Source organism: Seriola dumerili, unplaced genomic scaffold (genome assembly GCF_002260705.1).
Source record: "Seriola dumerili isolate Sdu_G_001 unplaced genomic scaffold, Sdu_1.0 BDQW01000002.1, whole genome shotgun sequence".
Lineage (NCBI taxonomy): Eukaryota > Metazoa > Chordata > Actinopteri > Carangiformes > Carangidae > Seriola > Seriola dumerili.
Genome location: NW_019174257.1, coordinates 1,165,492 through 1,192,074, shown reverse-complemented (window position 1 = coordinate 1,192,074; position 26,583 = coordinate 1,165,492). Strand labels below are relative to the sequence as shown.

Genomic DNA, 26,583 nt, shown 5'->3' with positions numbered 1-26,583 from the left:
TCACTTTTTGCATATTCAGTATCCCCACTAGTGAGACTTCAGTACACTTAGCCTACTCTATTTCCCCCGCTCATCATATTATACCACTAGAGGACGCACCAGATCCATTTCACCACTACAGGTGTTTTACAGTAGTCTGTTTTATTACGACAGAGACCTGCAGCTAATACTTAGATATACAATACGAAGAGTATGGGGTAGTACCACAGTTGCTGACCGTGGGTTTCTGACAATGTAGGGCTAAAACTCGTAGTGCATAGTATCCATACAATAACATTACCTCAGCGTTCAATAACAATGCATTGCAAGGTTATTTTGACCACGGGAATTCCGGTGTCCTCATTAGACAGATGAGGAAAAACTTCCCCTGTCCAGAAAACATCCGCTGACAAAATCTCTCTCTCTCTCTCTCTCTCTCTCTCTTTCTCTTTCTCTTTCTCTCTCTCTCTCTCTCTCTCTCTCTCTCTCTCTCTGCTACCCTAGGTAGTAATTAATATAATTACTCATTATTGTTAGAAAATCACATGCAAATTATGAAATAAAAAAAATAATTTCAGTATTGTATTTCAGTGATGTGTAATTTAACGAGCCAGTAAATCATTTTGGCCATGACAGAAAAACTGCTCCCCACAGTTCCTGCTCATTGTTCCCTTAACACCATTTCCTCTGGGAAATTTTCAGCCTTGGGACTGTGAACTGGACAAGGATAATTACTGGAAACCCTAATGGGGGCAGGGAATGTGCTGGCTGTAAAACGCTCCTTTCTTTTGGCTTGATTGGGCCGGTGCCCTCCCCCTTGTTGCGCCCTCATTGGCCCAAGCCCCCATCAATCTGTTGATTTCCAAGTCCCCTCAAGTTTGAAACTTTTTTTTTTTTTTACAAGGAGGTGGAATCGGGTTACAACAAACTCTTGTAAACGATCTCACAGCAGCTGAGACAAGGAAACACTCTTTCAATAATTTACACATCTGTGCCTGATACACCGCTACAGAACAAAAACGGAGTTACGAGAGGAGGAAGGGTTTTTTTTTTATCGAGGAGATCCAACAAAACAAGCTAACAAACAACAAAACATGCTGTGAAGAGACTTTTCCCTGCGCTGCCAGGATGAAGACTTGAGAGATTTTGTTCAGATTAACTTGTCATCTTGTTGACTGACCACTCTTGTGTCCCACTGAGCTGAAAGAGGAAGGTGAGTCCACCTTGTCGCTGCTTAAACCTAACGCTCGACCAGTTTTTAATGAAACATCTAATCAACGGACAATAACGGCCACAGCAACAGCCACATCTCTTTATTAGAGGCCTGTGGTCAAATCACTCCTGAGTCAATTGACCGCTAAAGTTAACCTGTGTCAATTTGGAACAGCCTTTTCAAAGATGGAGCAGACAAAATGAAGTTAATAAGAAGCAGTCTTGTTTGCTAGGTCAGTTATCTTTCTTTCACAGGCTGTATTTTTAATACTAAGTTAGCGGAAGTAACGGTCAGTCTTGTTTCGAGCAAATATCAGTTGGGACGTGATTCAAATATAGCATTATGATGATGAAGCTAGCAGCAACAGGCAACAGACACGCTTTCAATATGTATGGTGAACAGGGCCATTACAGTGGGCGATTATTTTAATAATAAAACTGATTTATGAGATATTGACATAATGCAGCACACACTGGAAATATTAGAATTCAGTGACCTACAATTAAGTTTGTTTAAATTAGAAACTGATTACCGTTCAGCAGCTAGCATATAAAGTGATGAGAGGATAAAAAGAGCATTCATAAACTGAGTTTTAGGTTTTTCAAATCATGTGGTTGACCACATTTAACACATAGGCTTGTAAGGCACTGATAAGTATCCTGATATCTTGTCAGGTGGTACACCCATTTGCACCAATGTAATTTTAGTTTGGATTGAACCAAGTTCCTCATATTTGGTGGATATTGCACTGAAAAATTTGGACATGCTTTGTTCTTTGTTTTGTTTTTTGTATAAAACGATTTTTTTTTTTGCCACACAGAGACTGTGCATATTAAGTGGTCAATAAAGACAGTATTTGTAAAGAAGCTTACGTTTTGCATTCATTATGATTGCACAATGCTTCCACTATGGAGGAAGTGTAGGAGAACAAGAAAATAAGGATAGATAAAGAAGGTGGATTTATCCCGGCTTGTTTGAAAGCACAGTAAGCCTCCTTGTTGTTTCAGTGTAATCCACTGCAAACTAAGAGAAAAGGGTGACAACATATGTTTTGCAAACAGTGATATGTTTTATAACACATTGCTGTGTTTACATTGTAAAGCTCCTCTCCAGAACAAGGCTTGAGTGTGGATGAATAGCTTCACTGTGCAGTCTGGGCTCTGGCAGGTAGTAGCACACATTATCATGCATAGCCTCAACAGACATGTCAAATGAATTATGGCCTTGCATTAGCACTTGGAGTTGCTTCTCTCCTTGCATTAGCAGTGTCAGTGGTGAAATAATTTGGCGTATTTCAACCCACTGTGTTTTAGTTGCCAGGGCTTCCTTTGTGTCTTTTGTTGTTGGTAGCACCAGCTGAAAAGCAGAGAGCTGACACAAGGCAAAAATGAATATCACGGAATAACTGTGGGTCTAGTAGAATATCTACCAGTATAACATACATATAGGCTTAATAATCTAGATCTGAAATGGTTAGTTGATTGGCAGAATTAGTTGCCAGCTAATTTGATAATTGATTCATTGTAAAATATACTCTAGCTGATTCTCAGTTGTGAGTGTTTGCTGCCTTTCTCTGTTGTATATCCTTGTATATTGCATATCTTTTGATTTTGGACTGCTGGTTTGATAATTAGATATTTGAAGGTGTCTCCTTGGAAATTGTGATGGGCATTGCTTGCACTATTTTTTTCTGACATTTTATGGGCTAACCCAGTTGCTCCCAACCTTTTTTGGCATCTGATTGCTTCAAAAAGAAGGAATGTCAGCATAGTAAATTGAATATCTTTGAGTTTTTGGACTGTTGGTTGGACAAACTAAACTATCTTAAGTTACCATCTAGAGCATGTGATGGCCATTTTTACTATTTTCTGAACATTTATTGTATCAAAGGTGAATTGGTTAATCATTATGATGATTGATAACAAGAATAATAATTGTCATTTACAGCCCTAAAATAATGGTGGTGTCGATTGCCCTGGGCAGCATGGAAGTATAGTGAAAGTGCAACATAGTACAATAGAAGTCCATTTGTTTTAGATTTCATCCATGACTGGTTTTAATGAGTATTTGCTTTTCTTCATTAATCATAGCTTTGTGCTTCACAATGGCTTTATAATTGTTTCAGCACAATATGACTCTGAAAGACAATAAATAATATAATAATATACAATAACTGCCCAGCAGGATTAAGCAGAGGCTTCTGGGCCTCATCTATGTAGTTTTCAGTGTAACTGTATCTGTGCAGATCCCCTCTGTGAGTCTTTTAGAATAGGACAATACAGTCACATTGCCAGACATTCCCAATGCAGTGTTATTAGGGGCAGAGCTTGAAATTGCAGCAATAGTGGTAGAGACTCTGTTGTTCCTGCAGAGGAGAATCCATGGTAACTCATTGACAAGACAAGAGGAGTGTTTGACCTGCTTTTACTAGGCTGCAAAGTTCAGCTGAGCACGCAGGTGGCCTGCAGTTTCCCTGGAAACCCGAAACACTCGGAGCATGTGGCCTTGTCTGAAAGAGCAGAGCCACATGACCTGCAAATATCATGGCATTGTTTGAAATAGAGAGAGTGAGGGACAGTGTCATCTGCCAATAGACTGGACTCATTTGAGATCCCACTTGAGTCATGTATTAGTCACAGTCATGTCCTCTCATATTGGCCCCCCTCTGTTTTCACTCTCCATCTCCATCCCTGCTGCTCTTGCAGCCAAGCACACTGGTATTTGCCACTCCATTAACATACCAAGTTAACAAATTATGCTCTCTAGGCTCGAAGTAAGGAAAATTAGTCATAATGTGCCCTGCTCTTATGGTGGCCTTAATTAAAATGTCATTGGCCCAGACATCAGTCATAGCTCAAGCACCGGTTAGCACCTTGATTATGTCTTGCCTTGTTTGCAGTGCTGTTAAGATGCTAATTATATTGTAAATAATATGTAATTAAAACTTGGACATGGCAGTCAAAGTGAGGTCACGTGAGAGTGGAATGGCCTTTTTACTCTTTGTTCTATATTATTCTTTCTCCGTTCACAGATATGTTATTTAAAATCAGCTCAGTTGTAACCATAAAACAACGCACACATGAATTTTAATGCTAGAACAAATGTTGTCAGTGAGTGTTGTGTTGGCCCCTGGGCAGAGCAGCAGTTACTGTATTCCCAGCCTTATTATACATGCGTAACTCTGACTGATGTTCTTAAATTAACGTTATCAGCTTGCAGCCACTGTCTCTTAATGTACTGATAGTCCACCCTTTATCCCTCTCTCACATCTCTGCCCCAACCTGTTGCACTGTAGCAGACTCCTCTTAGCCTCGGGTCTATTTTAGTCCAAATCGGCAGGCTGAATTATTTATCCCCGATCCATTATATGCCGATGTGTTAATTATTAATTGTTCAGCGGGCTCTGGCAGATCTGAGAAAACTGTTAAAAAAGGGTAGGACGGGGCACGGTGTCTGAGCGAAAGCCGCTGATTGCCTCCTTTCTCAGCAGATCTGCACACATCTTCACAGATGATGACTGTGTGGGAAGATTAGAACGCAAACGCACACAACCATCATACAAAAATCGACTGCATTTGAAAGCCTGTATGTAGCATGTGCTCCTATGTGTGTTGCATCTGTTCTGGACACAATTATGGCTCTTGTGTCAGAACTGCTGGACTAGATGGGTGTGTGTACAAAGAGAGACCATTACACAGACGCCTGCCATATACAATTGTTAACACACACAATGTTGCCTGCACTGCCTCTGTTATTAGCAGTCAGCACCTCCTCTGTTATGCAACATCTCAAGAGAAGAGTGAAACAAACACTATAAAACTTGATGAAAGATGAAATTGCAGCATTCAGTTGTCCTGAAATCCTGCTGTTGATTCCCTAACAGTGAAGTGGTTCCAGTAGTACAGCTCATTTGAGTGGTTACTTGTCCTCTCTGAACACAAAGCACGGATGTACCTTATATAACAACCAGGACTGTCTATTGTTTCTCAAATCAGTGACGGATTATATCATAGCCTACAGCACATGAGAATCTGTGGAGGAAGAAGTTTTCTCATTCAAGATTCCCTGATATGAATTCATTATAATGACATATGGTTTTTTTTTTTTTTTTTTTTTTTTTTTTTTTTTTTCAAACTTCCTCTCAACAACCCACAATTTTGTTGTCATTTTGTTTTTTTTCTGGCAACTGTGCAATGTTGTGTGAGACTTTATTGTAATTGGCAGTGGAAAAGGTAGGACAGTAGTACCGTAGACTCTCCATTTTCACACGTTGGCTGTTTCTTATTTACATTTTACTTGTGGGAGTTCTACCAAAAGGCAGCAAAGCAAATAGAATATGTACAGAGTGTGTAAACAGTCTTTTGTCATCCAATCCAGTTCAACAGCCTTGCAATAAACATTTGTCATGTTTAGTTTTTGCTGGCACCATGTCAGAGAGGTGTTGATTCATCTTATTGTTATTGCGTGTTATATTGTGTTGGAAAGTGTTAATATTATTTTGCCGTCCTCACAAGTGCTGGATTATATATAATATGATATTGATTGTTTTTTTGTTTGTTTTTTTCAAACAAAAATGGCAAAAACTTCATAGTTCCAGCTCCTCAAATATGATGATTTGCTCCTGTTTTTTTTTTTGTCTCGATTTTTTAAATGATTAGTTGGTGGACATAAAACCAATCTGCAGTGATAGTCGATTTTTTTTTTGTTTTATTAAAGAGAGCCTTACAAATGTGAATAGTTGTTGGTTTTCTTAGTCTTCTGTGACATTGGACAGAATATCTTTGGGTTTTGGACAAAACAAGCAGATTAAATATGTCACCTTATGGGAAATCTGTTCAGTTTTTTAACTGTTTTGAGCCTTTAAAATATTCTATTTATGGTGTTTTTCATCTATTGGACAGTCGACAGCAGCAGGAAACAGCAGGAGGGATGGTATGGGTAGGGAAAGAGGGGGAAGGACATACAGTAAAGGTCATCGACTGGACTCAAACTGGGGACGTCTCAGCTACATGGTATGTGTCTCAGATCTCTGGATCACCAAGGATTGTGCTTTTGAGAATGTGAAGGACTTGAATCAAAAAAGAAAATAGAAAGAAAGAAAGAAAATATGAATAAAGCCTTAACATAGTCTTTTGATTAGACCACAGAATACAGAGCTGTTCTCAGTTATTTTATTTTATTATCTCAGTTTTTTGTCTGTAGCAGTGAAGATTTTGTCTGCTGATGGAGTCCTCTCTTTAAGGTCAGAGTGCCCCAATCCATGTGACTGGTGATCCCTGAAGAGCACAAAAGTCGTGACATTTTCTGCTGCCATCAACCAATCACTTGTAATATGAAGTGTCATGGAAAGTTCTGCAATCTCTGCCAAAGCTCTTTTAGCAACTTGTGGTGTCCAAGCAGTGCAGAAACACATTCTTCACTGGTTTTCCCTTTGTGCTGGCTGTTATCAGTATCCACCAAGCTGTTTGAATTGGCAGCAGGTATTAGAGTGGTGATATTTTGGGTGCTGTGGCCTCTTCTTCCTTATGAGGCATGATGGCATGGTCTAGAGTGGGCGGAAGCTACAGGTGTATCCAATTTCTGGCCCTTTCTCACCTGTCACACCTCAGCTTTACTTTGACTGACAAGTGAATATAGTCAAAGCAGAGGCTGCATCCTGGATTCAGCTCAATACCCCTCTTGGAAAACCAATGCCACGCTCACATCATGTTGGATCTACCCTAAATATGAGTAGGCCAAAGGCAAATGCATTTTGCGGTTCATATCAAGTATCATTGAATGTTTATGTTGTATCTCTTGGTTTTATGAATTGGTGAGCCAATACAGGCGACAAAAACCACAGCAAGTTCACCGATTTCAGATGTCACAGAAAATATCAAATAGTACTGAAACAATTGATAAGTTGATCAATTAATGATCAATTTCATTAAAGGTATTCATCAAGGAAAAATGTAAAGAATTTGCTGTTTCCAGCTTTTCAAATGTCGGGAATTTCAGCTTTTCTCTGTTTTAGATTGTTAAATTATAATTTGCATAGCTTTGGTTTCTGGACTGTTGTGTGGACAAAACAAAGCAATTTGAAGTTGTTTTCCGAGGTCTGTGACACTATTTCCATTTTCTTCTGACATTTTAAAGGGTGAGCTAGAGGTTTTCAGCTTTTCTTTTTCTTTTTTTTTTTTGTGTATGACCACTTAAAACGAAACTCAAGACCTCAAGAGACATACGTTGCAAGCCAAAGATGGATTTTTCCTTGTCAGATTGTTTTGTTCAAAGCTGTAGTTTGACATTTTGGGAAATTCGCTGATTCACTTTCTTGCGTTTAGATGAGAAGATTGATACCATTATCATATTTGTCCAGTAAATATAAGGGTAGCATAAGCAGCTGGTTAGTTTAGCTTTCGTGCTGGACTATGTCTTTAACATCACTGCTTCTGGCCAAGAAATAGCCCAGCACAAAAGCTCTTAAAAACCACATTTTTTTTTTAAGGGTGAAACAAACAAGGTATAAAGTTTCAATTAATGAGCTTCAGAGGTGCTGGTAGTTGGATTTTGTTACCTTTGGACAGAGCCAGGCTAGCTGTTTTCCCTCTGTTTCCAGTCTTTGTGCTAAACCAAGCTAACCAGCTGCTGGCTGTAGCCTTATGTTTGTTGTTAGTGTGTTTAGTGTTCTCAATCTTTTTGTATAACATTTGGGAAGAAAACAATTGAGTGAACTTCCCAAAATGTCGGACCATTCTTTTTAAAGTATTTTAGAGGCACAAAGACATGAAAGTATCTGCTATTTCACAAGAAAATAGAAAATATTAGAGATAAGTCAGAAATAATAAACTCTTTCTCATCCTTTTAATCATTCTTGGGACCCTTCTTGGGTCCCGATCCACAGGTCGATTAATGAAAATAATCATTATTTGCAGCCTTAATGTATAAATTAGTAATAATGTAATATATTTTTCATTACCGCACAATCACCTTGAAGAAAAGTGAATAGTGTTTATTGATAGGTTTTTTTTTTCATAAATACAATTCAAATAGTGGCATTTAGCTAAATTACACAATGTGTCTAGTTTGTAGGTTTTAAGTTATGAAATTCTTCAACTCAAATTTTTTCAGACCTTATTCACTGCGTCAGTCTCAAAGGTCTTGACAGTGGCCACATTATAGAAATACTAAATGAAAATGACAGACAGTAGGAGTTGTCATCCCACTCTTTCCCTTTTCTCCAAATGAATTTTGAAAAGCTTTCGGCTGAAGCGTCCCCAATCCTGACATCAGCTTTACCTGCCCTGAAGCCCAAAGAGGCAAGGCAAATGAAACGTGGATAATAAAGGGCCTCTCCAGCTTCATCTGACCCTACTTCATTAATCCTCAAAGGACTAGAGAGGACGAGGAGGTTATTTCTTCATCATCACAACCTCTTTTTACCTCGGCCATGCTGGGATACAGACTTGACAGTGCTGTCTACACCTGCAGGAGGGTGAGAGAGTCCTAGGGTACATTACCCAGGGACTCTCTCACTGTCACAAGACATCTATCCAATACTGTGCAGGGTCTGGTTTCATTTCCATGAGTCATGTTTGCTGAGCTTTGGTCCTTGTGAATGCATGCTGGCTTGTTTTGAGTGAGTTGATGAGTTTGTAGCTCGTCTAACTGCTGTAATTACGCTGAGTTATTATGCTGCAGTCTGTCTTTGTTTTTCATTTCATTTTCAGCTGCTCGGCAAACCAGGCCTGTCAGTAATGTGTATGCATGTATGTGTGCATATGTTTATTCTTGTGTGATTTGTGTGTGCTGTGATGACTGTGGCTTGTATATTTTTGCAGCAACTCTCAGCAGTGTTTGCTGCTGACATGTCTCGTTCTGCCTTAAATTGGTTACATTATTGCCTCTGTATACTATGGGGACATTGTGTCAGGGTTGGCCAGGGTGTCGCTGGGCACTGGACTTCACAGGCTATTTAGATTTGACACTAACCACTCTCATGCTGCAAAGTTAACAAAAAAATTATTCCTTGATCAAAAACCTTTTCATCAGTCTGAGCACTTTTCCCTTGAGGATTTTTTTTTTTTTTTCATGAAGCCTTTAGTTTTCCTGCCTTGGGGAGATGAAGGGGAGGAAGCAAGAGCCACAGTGAGGATTTCCCTCCATCCTCGAGATAAGAGTGGTACGGGGCTGTTATGTCAGGCTTCAGTTTTAAGTGAAATATCAGACAGTGCAACCGTGTTTAAAATGTTTGTTTTCATGGGTATGAAAGACAATCACTCCTCCCTATCTCATTCTTTTTCTCTCTTTCTGTTGTTCATGCGAGTTGACAGCTATGATGGCTGTGGTCCCAGGCGAGAGTGGATTTTAATGAGCACTATGAAATCACCACCCCACCCCCCCACCCCCCAAATCTGAGAAAGAGGTTGCTTTTCTTAATGTGCCCATTACCCATTTGCACTTTCCTAAACTCTTGTACATCCATCAGCAGAGGCGTGAAGAGGCAAGAGAGGGAGGTAAATGTAGACTCGCCCTGTTGCTGTAAGTGATTCTCTTCTTGAGGACTGTTGTGATTAGAGGGTGACAGCAGGACTAAGCGATTGTTTTCAGTTGCTCCTCATATAGAAATAAATATTTAGAGTTCTGTGTATTTCTTTCTTTCTTTTTTTTAGCCTGATCATTAGCGTCTCTCCTTGTTATCCATTTCACACACATTGCATCAGAGCAGGGTTTTCTGTAACAAGTGCAGCTTGGCAAGTTTAGAGTTACAATCACGCTGAAACGGTCGATGGGATCTGCTAGTCATCCTTGATCAGCACAGCGAGAGGCCCGATTTAACATCCAGCACCTGCAACGAGAGAGGGAATAAAACTAGATTCAGCACGAGGCAGTATATAAATGACCTCTCATTCAGCACCTACATTTCCCCAACGTTTCAGGTATTGATATATAACACACCCCCGTCCCTTTTTTTCTCTCTGCCTCGGTCTTTGCTCTCTTTCTCCTCATGTGTCTCCTCCCTGGGAAGCATCCTGCTGACACTCTCCAAGGAGTCTTATTGATATTCTTAGAGAGGCATTGCGACGAGAGAGAGAGAAAGAGCAGAATGAAAGTCAGACACTATACTAGCACTGCCTTCTAGTACCAACAACAGTAAAAGTCACAAGTCACCCAGCAGGGATATGTCACCACTCATTTTTTCTGCTGCACTTTTATTATTCTCCAGCACATGGATAGGCAGTTTACCAGTCAAATGGATTTGCAGTGAAGCTTTAGTGTTGAAAGGATATTGTATTAAGATTAATCCCCTATTGTGATGTGAAGGGGACACGTTGCTTAAACATCATTATTTTGTTTTCACTGTGGCAATCGCCTATTAGGCTACAGTTAGCGTTTCAGTGACAGGGAGATGTACGAAGGAAATAAGATCTGACTGGTGAGACTGTTTTTATGCTTATTTTTTTTCCTCCTGAGGTGAAGAAGGCTTTTTAGATATTTGCATGTGTATTTCCTTGGTTCCTCTGAATCATCACAATAACATTAGGTATCATTTTTCATACAGGTGCCTATGAGTTGGAGTATGACACAAAAATAATACTTTTATCCAGTAGCTTACTTTGAGAAATACAAACATGTTTTTCTTCAAAACCCTTTTTTCGTCTAACAAATGAAGCAGAACCTTTCAAATATTAAAGGAGGCTTAGGTCCTTCCCCAGACTGTGACTTTCACTTCTCTCCTGCTTCCTGTTTTTTTGTGAAGTGGAATGATCAGTTTTTGTCAACATCTGTATGTGTAGGACATACAGTATAGTATGGACACCATGAGGATCTGTACCACATTTTGTGCCAGTCCACCCAGTAAACACTGAGATATATCACTGGTTAAGCAAAAACTTTGACCTGATGGTGGCACTATAGGGAGAAGTCAGAGGATCACTGTGGTCATTAGAATTCGTCCTGTAGAGACCTTGAATATCTGTAGCAAATTCCATTGCTTTTTGTTGCCTGTTTATTCTCCTCTACTCCCAGGTTATCCTTGGAGACGCGTGAAGGTGAGAGACGGGGTGTACGGGGAAATGGATTCGTTTTTTATTTTTCAAAAACAGAAAGTATAAACCTGTAGAAGTGACCTGCACAACGCATTGAGATGCGACTGCTGAAATGATGTGGTACGCTGCGGACCTGACCCCCACTATTCATGAGCCTCCATCATGGGCGCAGCTTTTCACTGAGTCACCCTGCATTACCTCACAAACATCAACACAGACACACAAACACACGGCATCATACATAAATCAAGCCGTACGCGTGCAGTGAATGAGTTGCCGCTGTCTGTCTACTGCTTACTTTTTCACACACGCATGCACACCTTGTTCTCTGAATGCATTCAGGAAATGAGATGTCCAGATTGCGTTGTCTGCTCTGCGTGGTCGTGCTGTAACTGACTTTTACTCCTACACGCGTAATGACACATTCTTCGCTAACTACCTTGTAGGCTCTGAGCCAGAGGGTTTCTGGGACTAATTTGACAGCTGCCACGGCTCATTATCTGATAAAGGGGACAGTTCTTGGCCCTGCAGTTTAAACAGTATTAGTGAAGATGTTATTTGCAATAACCTCACACATTGCAGTGCTGTCAGTGTAATATGTTTGGCCCTTTTTGCTTTCAGGATGAGAAAGTTTAAACGGATTTTTAAGGAAAGGTTCCTCTCATTTTCATTTCTAGTTAGATGTTAACTGTAGAACACCAGCAAACAAACATGTTTGCACACATCATTTCAAAAGGTTTCTGCAGGAAGAAAATGTCTGCTGCAATGCATAAGCATTTAACAAGACTGACTTCCTCTTTTCTCTCTTGTCTCTATCTCATCTTGACTCAGACTTGACCATGGACTCTTTCAGCACCAAGAGCTTAGCCCTGCAGGCGCAGAAGAAGCTGATGAGCAAGATGGCAACCAAGAGCGTGGCCAACCTTTTCATCGACGACACCAGCAGCGAGGTGCTGGACGAGCTGTACCGCGTCACCAAGGAGTACACCCGCAACCGTAAAGAGTCCCAGAAGATCATCAAGAACTTGATCAAGATGGTGGTGAAGCTGGGAGTGCTCTATAGAAACAACCAGTTCAACAGCGAGGAGCTGATCCTGGTGGAGAATTTCAGGTACGCAGGAAAAGTCATTAAAGGATTAGTCTGACATGTTGGAAAAAGTGCTTATTTGCTTTCCTCCCAAGAGTTACATGAGCAGATTGAAACCAGTTAGAGCTGGGAGGCAATTTGCTTAGCTTAGCATAAAGACTGGTTCCAAAATCCACCTACCAACACTTGTAGAGTCACATGACAACATTCAGGAAGTCACCGCCCCCAGCTGGTGTTTGTCAAGAAATAGTTACATTTCCCATAAAACCATGATATAGGCCGTATATCTCCAGACTGATATATCTCAGCAACTATTGGATGTATTTCCACACAGCTTACTACAGACACTCATGGTGCCCAGACGGCAAAGTTCAAGGTAACTGTGACCTCACAAGGTCATGGTGGCTTGACGTTCTAATGAATGACATATATAAGGATATAAGGCACAAACATTTGCTTCCACTCAAGTATGAACTGATTAGAATTTAGTGATCAAAGGTCAAAGTTCAAGGTCACTCCATTGTTAAAACACAAACATGAGAGATATTTCATCAATCTCTTGGAAAAGAGGCAGATACATGTATTTTCCAAAATGTTTTCTTTTAAAGGGATTTAAATGAAGAGCTCCTACCATAAAATTAAATAAAGTTAAATTAATGAAATAATGAAACAAAAAGGACTTAGTCCTGTTTGAGAGCTTAAAGTGGAGAGGACTGCAGTTCAAGAACATTTTTTGCCTGCTGATGGAAGCAAATTAAGGAAATTGGTTTTTACATCAGTTTATATATTTTCCACTAAAAGAGTAAAACTGAGCTTGGAGGCATGTGAAGCTGACATAAGTGCACAGTATGGAGAATGGTGATTATATTAGCATGGAGATGTATCGCTGTGAAGGACAATACTATAACTGATATATGGGGGTTGTAAAACTTTTCTAAAGAAAATCATAAGACAGCAGTTTCTATTTTTACATACTTCTGCTGCTCCAGTCAGAATTAGAAACTGACAGCCTCTCCTCTCTCTCTCTCTCTCTCTCGTCGTCTCACAGGAAGAAAGTCCACACTCTGGCCATGACGGCAGTCAGTTTCCACCAGATCGAGTTCACCTTTGACCGCCGCGTCATGAGCGCCATTTTGAATGAGTGTCGTGAACTGCTACACCAGGCCATCAAACGCCACCTGACAGCCAAGAGCCACTCGAGAGTCAACCACGTCTTCAATCATTTCGCCGACTGTGACTTCCTGGCCACTCTCTACGGGCCCTCGGAGGTTTATCGCGCTCACCTGCAGAGGATCTGTAACGGTGTCAACAAGATGCTCGACGACGGGAACCTCTGACCTCTGTTTGCCTCGCCATCAGGCGCCTTTACCTCTAGTCACCCTTCTTATACCATCTTGTAGGTTTTATTCTTTTAAGGTGACAATCATGAACATTTTATTTTTAATTTGTTGGTTTGTGTTTGTGTGTGCCTTTCAGATATATTACTGTAACACTGAAATTCTCTTGGCTAGTTAGTCCAAAGTCTTTTTCTTCTCCAGCCTGACTTTCTGTTATTTCACAGGAAAACAAAACCCAGCAGATGCTCTTTTTTTAATGAATGTAAAACTCCATGCTCTAATCAGTATATGCAGGGGTTTGAGTCTTGACAACTGTGCCTTGGAAAAAAAGACAACAACAAAAAAAGATTTTCTTCAATCCAGGAGCATTATCATTGCTCTCTTACTTAATCAAAAAGACATGAATCCAGGCACAGGCCTCCAGTTATATCTCTGTCAGGTGCCTTTTTAATGGACGAAAATGTTTCTGGGAGCACCAGGAGAGGAAGCGAATTTCCGTCTTTTCCAAATACCCAAAGACATAAAGAAGTGATTTTTTTTTTTTTTTTTGGTTTGTTTGTTTTGTTTTTTTCTAAAAGTAGTATTGCACTCAATCCTGAACAAGCGCTGTACTGTACTTTTGTGCAACAGTGAAACCATGTGAAGCATGGCAGTCGAGTAATCCTGCTTAGCCTGCATTTTACAGCTCTCACCATCATGCACTGAACTCCACTTTGTAGAGAGGCCAGGCTTTTGTTTAGAAGGCGCTATAAACCCAGTTTTCCTTTAATAGTCTGGTTTGCAGCTAACACAGTAAAGATGAAGTATTTGGGTCATAATGGGACCGTAAACATGAAGGAATTTGATTGTGCTGTATATTATTAATTGGCTCTGCGCTGACTGGAAGGTCTCATCTGTTCAGAAAAACTTCTAGTTTGTGACTGTAAATGTCATAATCACAGCAAGGAAGCAGCACAATGTGGCACCAGGTGCAAAGGTTGCTCTGGCATTTTATCAGATGGGAATAAAGCACTAGAGCTGGCAAACCTCTCGTCATAATAGATGTTGGAGCCCCGGGTCAGCTGTGTTTCAGATTTATTGGCATTGCCTCAGGTTTATCCTAAAAGCACAAAAACTCTGGTTCGAATTCTGACAGATATGAACTAAAAAGACTCCCCATGAGCAGTCAGATGAAAGGCCGGACGAAAACGGCAGCTTGGTGTGTATGAAAGGGGCCAGGCAGGATATAGAGATTAGAGCAGAGACAAACACAGCACCTGATTGTACTCTCCCACTGCAATTATAGCTCCACGCTCTGGGGTGGTATAATGGCATGGAGCCTGCCTCTGTCAGGCAGCCACTCCATTTCACCACACAGCAGCCTCATGTAATGTGATGGAGATAACCATCTCTGTTTGTGCGACGCATGTCCTTTAATGGAGTGAAAGATGTTGTTGTTTCTTCCTTTATAAAGGAGCATATGAATAGTTACTACTATCCCTCTCCAACCTCGCATAATAGCTGTCTCTCCTTTTTGTCTATGTGTTTTTGTATCACTGAGCCTGTCTGGGAGATTGTTTTGTGCTGCGGCCTCATTTTGTATTCTGTGTGTGTGTGTGTGTGTGTATGTGTGCGCGCGTGCGTGCGTGCGTGTGTGTGGTGTGTGTGTGTTTGTGTGTGTGTGTGTTTGTGTACCTGTGAGAGAATTGGAAATTGAGCTGTGTAATAAGCGCTGTGCTTTTCCAGATAGGATTGCTGAAACTTTAACTTCATCCACAGCAGCTAGACCAAAGAAAAGAAGACTGATGTTATTTAAAATGCGGTCTTTTATCAGAGGAACACTTCAGAAAACAGTATGCACTTGATCATTGTGACCCTGCTTATGGTGATAATGAAGACAAAGGTGGTGGCTGTTGTGGTTTCAGTCCTTTTTTTTAAATTACTATTATTCACCTTTTTAATTCTTAGACGAGTTCCCTGAGTATATTCCTGTTTGTTAAACCCATTTGATTCTGACTGCATCATTGTGGGAGGCTTTGAAGTAAATCCTTTTCTTTAAGTCCTCCAAAACAGTTGACTTTAATTGTCTTTGGATGCCATTTTCTCCAATCCCTCCACATCTCAGGGTTAGTTTAAATCTCTCTCAGTTTAAAATCCATGACGATTGAAAGATTAGGAACCTCTGCAACAGCCTCACTTATTTTACTAAAGCTCTCAAATGAAGCATACTTTTCACATTGCATTTTTACTATTGTGAATTGTGAAATGTTTTTTTTTTTTCACTTATGTACATATGATTGTTTTTCTGTCTCTATATTGTATCCTGACACAACAAATATAATACAGTTTACTTTTTTTAAAACAATACATTTCTTGTCCTTTTTTTTTTTCTCTTGATCAAGCGCTGAGAGACTTCCCATTTGTATGTTGGATGTTGGTATTTTCTGGCCAGATCAGGGGGGTAATCTGACTATGTCTGACCTGGATTTAGTCAGCAAAATCCCTTCCTCCATGCTTCCGGCATTGTTACGAAGCCATGAAAGCAACCACAAACCCATCCGACTGACAAATAATACAAGTCTGGGTCTTTTTTTTCTTTTTTTTTTCTTTTTCAAAAAGCCCACACAGCGGTCAAAGGTTGAACAGGAAATTAGTAAGACGGAAAGACTTCTTGCTTCTGTTTTTAGAAATTTTAGACATTCAACTCAGCTGTAGTTTAATTTCAAGTGTAGCCATATGGAGTAACACTCGGTGTTAATTCAGTTTGAGTTTAATCTGTCATTGACTTTGTGCCGCTTCTCAGACTTTAGAATGATAATTTGCCCTGTAGCACGTCTGCAGATCCTCCCTGCAGCACACTTGAAAGGCTACTGCAGTACCAAGTGCCCAATTATCCTCTAATGGTCATTATCTCAACATGCATTTTTTTCTTTCCTTTTTTTTTTTTTTCTTTCTTTTTTTTCTTAAGTGAATGCACCCTCAGGCTCAGAGAGCTCTGACTAAACTGAGATGTGAGTTCAGCTCAGTCTCATCTTGTTTTCTCTCTGTGTGCTACCTCCTCTTCTTATTTGACTTAACTGTGATGTCAAATAAAGTAAAAACATCCTGACATCAACTTGAATGATTCATTTGTGCCCGCCTTCTATTTTAGGGCAGTTGTGTAAGTGGTAAAAGTATTTTTTGGGAGAGGGGGGGGGGTAAAAGTTGAGTTTTATTATTTTTGATTACTTTACTCTGTGTGTGAGTGTCTTGCTCAAACAATTTCAGAAAATTAAAATTTCAAAATGACAGTCACGACTTGATTATCAGTGGATGTGAATGAGGGCTCTAATACATTTTGGTGAAGCTAGCTTCCACTGGGGCATAATTATCATTTCTACATAATGAAGTGACTACAAAGGAGCTGTCCTGCATCCTAAGAAGGATGGAGCAGAAAAGATGAAGTGTACAGAGGACCCATTACTCTTTCCACTCGTGTTCAAGCACAGATTACTGAGTTATGATTTGTGGCGAAGACTCCCAACCTGAACTAAACAGTTGAGCCGAGCAGTTGTACTTTTCTCCAGGATCAAATATGACAAAGGGATGAGTCTCTAGCTTGGCTGTGCTCATGTGCGACGCTGCTAGAAAGGACAAACCAAGCCTGATTTTCACGGTCTATCCCTGCAAGGATACAGGCAGTTAGTTTTGGCATAACACTGCAAAGTCTGGCTGCCTGTCAGTGCGGGCACAAACACCCTAATGTTTGAGTTCTGGGTGGTGCAGCAAAACAAACCACAGGGCATTGTGTTGAAACAGCAGGCAACGCTCCACATTCATACAACACCACACAGTAATATTTCTAGATTTTCTTTACCATGGATGCAAGTGATAAATGCCTTTCAGGCCCTAATGAGTGAAACAGGACTGGGATTGCTGCCAAAATATGAGTGGCACTACAGAAGAAACTGCAAAATGATGCAGCTGTTTCTGTGATGATATCTTTATTATACTTTTCAAACAAATCCAGCAGAGAAATATATGTTTGTTGATTTATGCTGCAGCATAAATGTGCGGTGGGTTTATATTCCTCAACAGCAGATGTACCTGAAGCAGAGACAAGTGAATTATTGTCTGAATAAAAATGAGGTTACATACAGTATGTAAAATATTTTGTCACGTTTTGATTTAGACACTACATCGTCTGTTTTTTGTTCCTCATTTCCATTGGAAATCCATGTGTTGGGGGTTTGACATCCCAATCTCACAGTGACATCCATACTTTCTAAATCTTATCGCAGTGCGTGCAGAGTGTTAACGCGGAGGAGCCTATCACACGAGGCTTTCGCTGACCTTTTGAGCACTTTCGTACACACACACACACACCAATCTCATGTAGGTTAGCTGGCAGGGCAGAGCAGAGTGAGCGCTGCTTATTATGTATTACTTTGCTTTTGTAGTCCCTGTACATCGTTACTCATCCAGTATGCTTAAAGGTGCTCTCCCCTCTGGCAAGCACAGCTATGACAGTCAGCTTCGAAGTTAGAAGTCTTTCAAAACTCTCCCCCCTCCCCCCCTCCTCCCTGTCTTCCTCCCCTTTTCTCTGTCTCTCTTTTACTCTTTCTTGGTGTCCCCACGCCTCTCTCTTCTCCTCACTCTCTCTAGTCCTCAGAGAGCACCTGACTGACGTGTTGTTCAAGGATGAAAAGCACGGCGGAGGGGAATCCAAAAGCAAACAACACAAAAATATACATGAGAGGCTGGGAAAGACGGTGTTGTACACACACACACACACACACACACACACACACACACACACACACATACACATAGAACTCACTGGCGAAGCCCTGAGGATTATCACCAGCATGACACTGGACACTTCAGGGAAGACAGCATCTGCTCGCTTCCATATTTGATGCCGCAATAAAAGAACATTGTCTTCTCAGGAAAACTTCTCATTTTCACTTTTTGTAAGTACAGTGTCAAATACAATGAGCGCACATAATCACTTCCAAACAACACGTTTTCTCTGTCCAGGTGGCTGCAGAAAGTTCCCAAAGTGCCCTGAGGCGTTCACACCGTGACTAAAAGCCATTTTGTGCAGAAAATTCTGACAGACACGAGGCCTTTTGCCTTTCAAAGCACTGCTTTTACATCTGTCCTTTCAACCAAGTTATGTAAGGTGTTCAGTGGTGTGCTCTCTCTCTCTCTCTCTCTCTCTCTCTCTCTCTCTCTCTCTCTCTCTCTCTCTCTGTCTGTCTCCCTCTCTTTGGGTCTCCTTGAAGAAATTCGACCAGGAAACTGTTACAAATCTGCAGTGGCAGTTGAGTTCAGCAAACACACGTGCATGCATCTGAAGTGTCCCAGCCTACATGCTCTGCTGCCTCTCAATGGGCAGTCGGCCTGTTACACGACTCAAAACAAGCGAGGCAGCACTACAGGAGGCAGTGGACAAGGTTATAATGAGGCCATATGCTCTGTCTGTCTTTCCCCAGCACCCGACCGTTGCACCTATATTGAAAACTGCGTGACAAAAAAGGCCTCCTGTTTGAAAAGCAGAGTTTGCGTAAGAAGGAGATTTATTCCCCCCTCTCTGTCCGTTTTTGTCCTTCAATCACTGGCACACATATTCAGCACAATAATATAATGGATGGAATAAAGGCGACCAGACTCAGAAAAGGCTGCCCAGCCAGCCTTAAATGGACAGCTGTGACAGCTACTTATTATTCCACAATGACTTTAAAATGAGCTGTGATTGTGTGTCTCGCTGCCATGTTATTTATGGACCTCACAAAGTGGGTGGCTGATTGGAGGAAAAGTGAGACTTTTAAGAGACATGAATTCAAGGTCTTTGACACACACACACACACACAATCTTAACTCATAAAATAACATGGTAATCTTCAGATTACCTGGAAAAAAATAATTAAAATTAAAAAATTGTTTACATCAGCACTGAATAAACTGAAGATATACAATATCTATTTATTTTCAGCTTTTATTGAGCCATTTATGTGTGTGTATACATATATATGCGTGTGTGTGTCTGTATCTATGTATCTTTAATCTTATTTATCTTTTATCAGTGTGTGAGGCACATTGAATTACTTTTGCATGAGACTGAGCTCTTAAAGTAAATTTGAACTTGAATGATCAACCATTATTTCAAAGTGAAATTCACTCTCATGACGCAAAACCTTTTAAACATTAACACACAGACACGTATAGATATGCAGTACACTCACAGTTACATCTTTAAATGCATGAGCAACCTCCCACCGTTCCACACACAGACTTGGGCTGTGTGCACCAGTATGTCGTGAGGAACAAGAGGCTCGAAAGGATTAATAGTGGCTGCTCTATCACTTCTACTCTTGATTTATTTTTTTATCCAGACTAGTGGTCATTACAGGCTGACAGCAGTCTGTCAACGTGTGGGCAGGAATCTTCTTAGCCTGTGTCTGTTTTCTCTCCCCCCCCCCCCCCCCCCCCCACATACCTGTATAGTAGAATATGTCAGGGAATGAAGTCATATTTCAACAGGGCACTACCAGAGGAATAGATTGCCATGCTGACTAAACAGCAAGACAGATGCCTTGAGTGTCTCACTGCTGAGTGACAGCAAACTGTCAGGGCTTTTGTGTGGCTCTGCCGCCGTCTTTTCATTTTGGATGCTGCCAGAGAGGGAGGGACTCATCCATGCAGCCGCAGTTGAGTGAAAAGGCACCTAGGAGGCATATTTGGGCTTGTCAGACACAAGAAATCTAATCCAGACAGCCAAGAATTGGAATTTGAATGAGAGACCCGAAAATAGCAGCTGTCTCCGCGTAATTGGAACAAATGGAAGTTGGATATGCAGCAGAAAATAAAACAAGAAAACAACTGGGACGTAACGTGACACTATTTGCTGACAGTTACAATAAGCTGGGGAGAACCGTGCCACAGGCAGGCTGTTGTTTGTAGCAGGGCAGCTTATAGTTTCTGTCAAACTGCTGCTGATCTCTGATCTTGTAGGTCGCAATTATGTGCCCCTCCGCCCACAACCCTACTATTCCTCCTCCATCCCTTCCTGCTGCCATCCTCCCCTACTCCTTTAAACCCCCTCTGGTATCCTAAGCAGCATTTAATTGTGAAGGGCTGAGCCGGGGAAGGAGTAATCAGATGAAAACAGTGGCAGTGGGAATCACGTGGGTATACATTGGCTAACCGGGGATTAATAATACTGGCTTCTTGATTGAAGTTCAGCTGCTCTCTGGCAAATGGGAGGTAGGAATATAAGGGGAGAAAGAGAGTGACAGAGAGGAGAGCAAAAGAGAAGAGAGTTACAAAGACAGAGGACGATAACGGATTCTCAGATGAGAGCAGCGAGTAACAGGGAGAAGAGACAGAGATGGGGAGAGAGGAGGGAAATAGAGAAAGGGAGTTAGAGCATTGAGAGGGAGTGGGAGGAAGAAAGAGCGAGGATAGGAGGCAGCGCAGCGCAGTGCGGGGGGGAGAGAGAGACAGGAAGGGAGAGAGGGCGAGAGAGAGAGAGAGAGAGAGAGAGAGGGAGATGTAGAGACAGGAAGCCTCCACTGCTACTGAGCCAGTGAGACGCAGGCAGGCTGAGAGAGAAGACGGAGAGAGGGAGAGAGAGGGAGAGAGAGAGAGAGAGGCCCTCGGCATCTCCAAGGCCGGCCCAATGAGGGGGTGAGGGGCTTAGGAGCACTACAGCCAAGGAGGATCGTGGGAGGAGAAGCAGAAACTGAGGGAAAAGAAGAGGGAAAAGGGCAGGGCGACAGAATCAGAAACAGGCTTCAAGCAGGAAAGGGGGAGTGGGTGGGTGGGATCTGAGCTGAGGAGGGAAAAGCAGATAAAAGTTTTGGAGAAAGAGTAGCAGAGGGAGAGGGAAGGAGAAAAGAGACTAAAGACAGAGCAGATAGAGTCTATGTTAATGGAAAAGGCAGGGGGAGATTCATGGAAAAAGAGGAGGAAGCTCTCTGTGTCTCAGGAGTCCTCCTGTTCTTCTTCTGCATCTTTGTCTTTCTGTGAGGCTGCTGGACATCATCCATCACCATGTTCTCTGACAGCCAGGCTCCGGCACCTGGGGAGCAGAGAGGCTTCAAGCCCCACGCCCCTCACTTCATCCCGTGGCTGCGCAATAGTCTGAAGTCCCACCACAGCAGTGACCTGGGGCTCAACGGACCGTACAAATCCAACTCCGAGGGCCGCAACAATCTGACCCCGCTGGAGAGAGCCAAAGGGATCGGGTTCTTCTCCATCCAGGGAAAGGACCGGTCGAAGAAGGGCGACCTACGGTGTAATGGCGTGGGGATGGCGAGGATGCTACCGGTGATGCTGAGGGGACCCCACATCCTGCCAGGCAGTCTGGGGAAGCGGAGGGAGGACAGTCCTGTGAGATGGAACCAGTCTCCAGAGTTAGACCCAGACTCCAAGACACAGATCAGCCCCGGGGACGGGCCGCAGGGTCTGGACAACAGCTCCAGCTCTGCCCAGGACAATCACACTGTTGTTAGGAACCACAGCAGCCACCTGAGCCTCCTTCACTCACAGAATGACAGGACTAGTGCCTCAGCGAGGAAATATGGCCCACTGGTGGGACCCCCTCATGCTCCTGCTCCTGCACTGCTCGCTGAGGAGTCAAACTGTAAGGTGCCTGTTGTGGTGTGTACAGAGGACAGGAAGGGGAAGGTGTGGGACTACGCCAGCCAGACCACCTACCACCAGAGAGACCTCCATTCATGCAGCTGGCTCAGCCCAGACACTCGGGGACTAATCGAGAGGCAGCATGGGTTCAGCTCCAGCCTCAGCTACATCAAACAACAGAGCAGGAACTCCCAGAGCCAGAGAGACCTGACAACACTGAGGGAACCAGCTGTGGAGGGTTTCAATGGGCCACTCAGTAGAGTCATCTTCTCCACTGAAGTTCCTCAGAGAGACCCGGGCTGTACTGCAACTCTACGAGGCCCCAGGAAACCGAGACCAAGCTCTGAGCGCATTGCAGTCCTGGGCCAGAACCAGACGTGGGTCCGGCACGGATCAACCAGTGAAGGGGAGTCACAGAGGAAAGAAGCAGGCTGCAGCAGGAAGGCGGTTCGAAACCAGATTAAACGGGTGGTGAACAATCTGGAGCAGGTGCTTACAGCACTGAGGGATGTTCACCAGGAAATGAAAGAGGTAAGGTGACACATTTTTGTTGATTCTGCAGAGCTCAACAAGACAAAAGCTGTAGTGTCTCATAATTGACTATTTCACCTACTAAACCATCACATTTCTTTCCAGGACTGATGAGAACAACAAAAACAAATCAGTACCTACTAGAGCCAGAGAGTAATATGTCCTCTCATATTAATTCAGACAATTTCCTCTTGCAGGAAATGTTCGTCCTCATGCTAAAAAACCTGGAGGGTTTGTACTCCCACAGATAACAATGCAGGCTACAAATGCACATCCTCAGCAGAATTTAACATGCATTAAAAAGTCAGCAGCAACGCTGCATGAATCCACCACAGTATGCAAACTGTTTCTCCAACTCTCCACTGTCATCCGTCTCCAAACATATATTGCACTCATGCTCAATTCAAGCCCACATTTTCATTGAGGTGAATGAGACAATAGTTATGCCCCATTTGCCTGATGCGTTCAGAGATTGCTGAGACGATGCTGTGTGACATTAGGCAAAGCCTTCATCTCTGCATCTCTCGTTCTGTCTTTGCTCCTCTAACATCCCCTCTCATCTCTTCCTCCACTCTCCCTCCTTATGGACAGATGCTGCTCCAGGCACAGCTGGATAGGGTCCGATGCTTTTTATAATCCATTTATGTCTTTGAGTATCTCTGCCTCGTATTCCTCATCCAGTAAAAGTGACATGAAAATCTCAGCTCTTGGCATTTGATCTGCATCTACAGGGGTTGTAGCTAAACCCGAGGAACTAACCTCATCATCCTGCCTGTGAGGTTTTGTGTGACAGTATTAATATAACACTGATGAAAGAGCACATAGGCTACACAATAAGAGGGGGGGGGGGGCAAGCAGGCACTGTGATAGAAATTCCCAAATTTTCACAACGGAGATGACAGATCAAAGGAAGATAAGGCACCAGAGAAGACTTTGGTCGCATATTTATTTCAAAGCCCTGTTTTATCATTCTGTTGCATGAGCAGCAACCCTCAGTTTTATTTAATAATCAATCACTGTTATAAAAAGGAATTGGAGTGAGCCTTCAAAGCATTTTAGACAGGCTATACAAATATTACAGGAACACTTACGACCTCTCTCTCACACAGCAAGAGAAGAAAACATCACAAGAAGCAAGCTCTCACATGACTTCACATAGCGATCTGCTAATGTCATGATTGGTCTCTGGGCTCTCTTGGTCGACTTACCGTCCCTCCTGTTAGGATTCCTGTCTCCCGCCCTGTTTATTTTGGCCTCCATCTACTGCCGCTCTCTCTCCGCCCAGCAGATGTCCTCAGACTTTTCTCCCTATCCCAGTGACCCAACTGCCACACGCACCTGCTCACCTGCTCACCTGCCACCAATTACCTTCCCGGCCCACTCACACACCTGTTCACCAGTTTCCTCGTTTCCCCAGCCAGAACTTGTTGTTGATCAACTGCTTATGTTCCAGTTTCTTCGCTGAAAGTTCCTTTGCTGAACCTTACGTGTCTGTCTGCGTTGCTCCCTTCAGCTGTGACAGCTAATGCATTTCGGCAGATAAAAAAACTGCATTACGACTGAGAACGCGAAAGGGAAACAACAACAGAGTTAAACTGAAAGAGTTAAATGAAAAGCCATGAAAAAACATCCCTCAGCGCTCATCGGTGCTAGACGTGAAGACCTGAGGGGTCAAAAAACGTTTTTAATAAACACTCTCGGGAGCAGCAGATGAAAACCAGGGTCCTCTGCTCTTTTATCTCTTCTGATTCCTGACATTAACAAGCAGCACCTGCCCAGAGTCACTTGATGTGCATATACACGCTGTACTTCAAAGTAACATGAAATGCCTCGCCCAAAAAGCTACATCATAAAAAAAATAGAAAAAAGACAAACCAGGTCATCTTTTGACATCAGCAAGGATGTTGTTGAACATAGAGAACAAAACAATAATTCATCTGTTCTAGCGGGGGCTGAGGATTTATCTGTGCACATAGAGCAGGTGGAGAGATAGGTCAAACATTTTCCCCAGTGTAATTTTCTCCAATCTATCCATTTTCCACGTGTGTGTGTGTGTGTGTAGCAACCCGACTGTGTCTTTGTGTTAAGAATTTGTCTCTGTAGGTGTGTTGTGCACACACTCCACGCTCTGCACTCATTTGAATGCGTGCATGGAGACATATATGCCTGTGTATGATATATTATACAGTGTGCTTTTCACTCTCCCAGTGAGAGGTATTAGAAGGGAAACCCACCTAAATTTAGCTCACACATTTCCCATAATGGTAATCTCATCCTTTCTGGGCTGAGGTAAACAGTTTTACTCTAAGTAGTACAAACTCCATGTGACACACTTACAGATTAGAGCTAAACGTATGGTGAGAGTTCACTGCTAAAATGCTCCAAATTATGAATTCAGCCTGATGCAGAAAAATGAATTACCGAAAACTTTAAGGCGACAGCGCGAGTGCCTTCGTGTCTCCCATTGAAAGAACACTGTTTGTATCAATAGTACAGTGTTTAAGAATCAACTGAAAATTAACCAACAGAAATGTTCATATTCGTGTGAGTCAGTTATCATGTAAAATGCCAAATATTCTCCGGCTCGAGCTTCTCAAATGTGAAGGTTTGTTGCATTTATCTGTTTAACATTTAACTGTAAATTGAACAGCTTTGACTGTTGGTTGAACAAAACCTCATCTTGAGCTCTGGGAAAGTGTGACCAACATTTTTCACTGTCTTCTTACAATTTATTGACTATTAATTGAGAAATAAATAATCTGATAAAACAACAATGGATATAATCACAAGTTGCAGCCCTATGTGAAAGTCTCCAAAGATACTCCAGTGATTTTGCACTTTCATAAAGTCGGGGGACTCACAAAACAGAAATTAAAAACAAAATGCTCAGCGAAGCAGCAGTAGTTAAGATATTCTGACATTCAGTCCCTAGTTTGGGTCACATTTCCCATAATGCAACTCAATGATTACACCCTCGCTGTCTGGTAAACACCCTCATAACAAACTCCATGCCTCCGGGTTGTAAAGCAGGACTCTGATTAGAAATCCCCATTCAGACCTACAGAGAACAAGTGGTACTCATGAGAAGTAAACTGATCTTCAGGTGTAAAATCAGTTGTGTTCCCATCTCCAGTTACCAGTCTTTTTATTCATCATCATACTGTATTTTTTATCCATCGGTGCTCTTATTTTCTAGGTGGTGCAGCAGATTGACTATCTAACTTCGTCCATTGATCTGAATGAGGAGGAGCAGCAGGGGACTAGAGGAGGCGACGGTGCCAAGCCTCCCAGCGACAGCAGCTCCAGTTCGGGTTCCAGCTCCAGCGAGGTGACGTTAGGCAGCACCCATCAGAGGCCTTCAGAGCCTGAAGACCAGCCAGGAACCACACACTCATCTGGCACCCTCAGGAGAGATCATCATAGCAGGGGCCAATCTCCACCAAGTGTGCAGTTGTGCCCGGTGTCCTCTGGTGTTTCATCAGAGAGGAGTCGAACTCTCCGGTTCACCTGTAGTCTCGGGTCTCCTCCCAGACAAAGTGGGCCGATGCCGTACAACAGTCTCCCTTCATCTAGTCCACCTCAACCTCAAAGCCTCACCTCCGATGACCTTACACTGCCTCCCCAAAGAATCCTCCCTGTACGGCCTCCCACTCCTGGTCTCTCCCCTCTAACAGTAAACCTTCATCCCCCCAACAGCCCTGGTTCTCAGCCTCACTCCCCTGCTCCATCCTCCCCATTCAGGGTCAGCCCTGTCTCCCCTTCTTCCCCTCTGTCTCCGAAGTCTCAAGCACCCCCCGCCCT

The 26,583-nt window shown here is 42.5% G+C and overlaps 1 protein-coding gene across 1 annotated transcript; it reads left to right on the top strand.

Annotated features, from left to right (window-relative positions):
* Window positions 1-892: 892 nt before the first annotated feature.
* On the top strand, window positions 893-16,265 carry LOC111217258 (tumor necrosis factor alpha-induced protein 8-like protein 1). Its single transcript, XM_022739038.1, has 3 exons — window positions 893-1,192; window positions 12,052-12,331; window positions 13,356-16,265. The coding sequence occupies exons 2-3, from the start codon at window positions 12,060-12,062 to the stop codon at window positions 13,642-13,644; spliced, it is 561 nt and encodes a 186-aa protein (XP_022594759.1). The 5' UTR covers window positions 893-1,192; window positions 12,052-12,059; the 3' UTR covers window positions 13,645-16,265.
* Window positions 16,266-26,583: the final 10,318 nt, after the last annotated feature.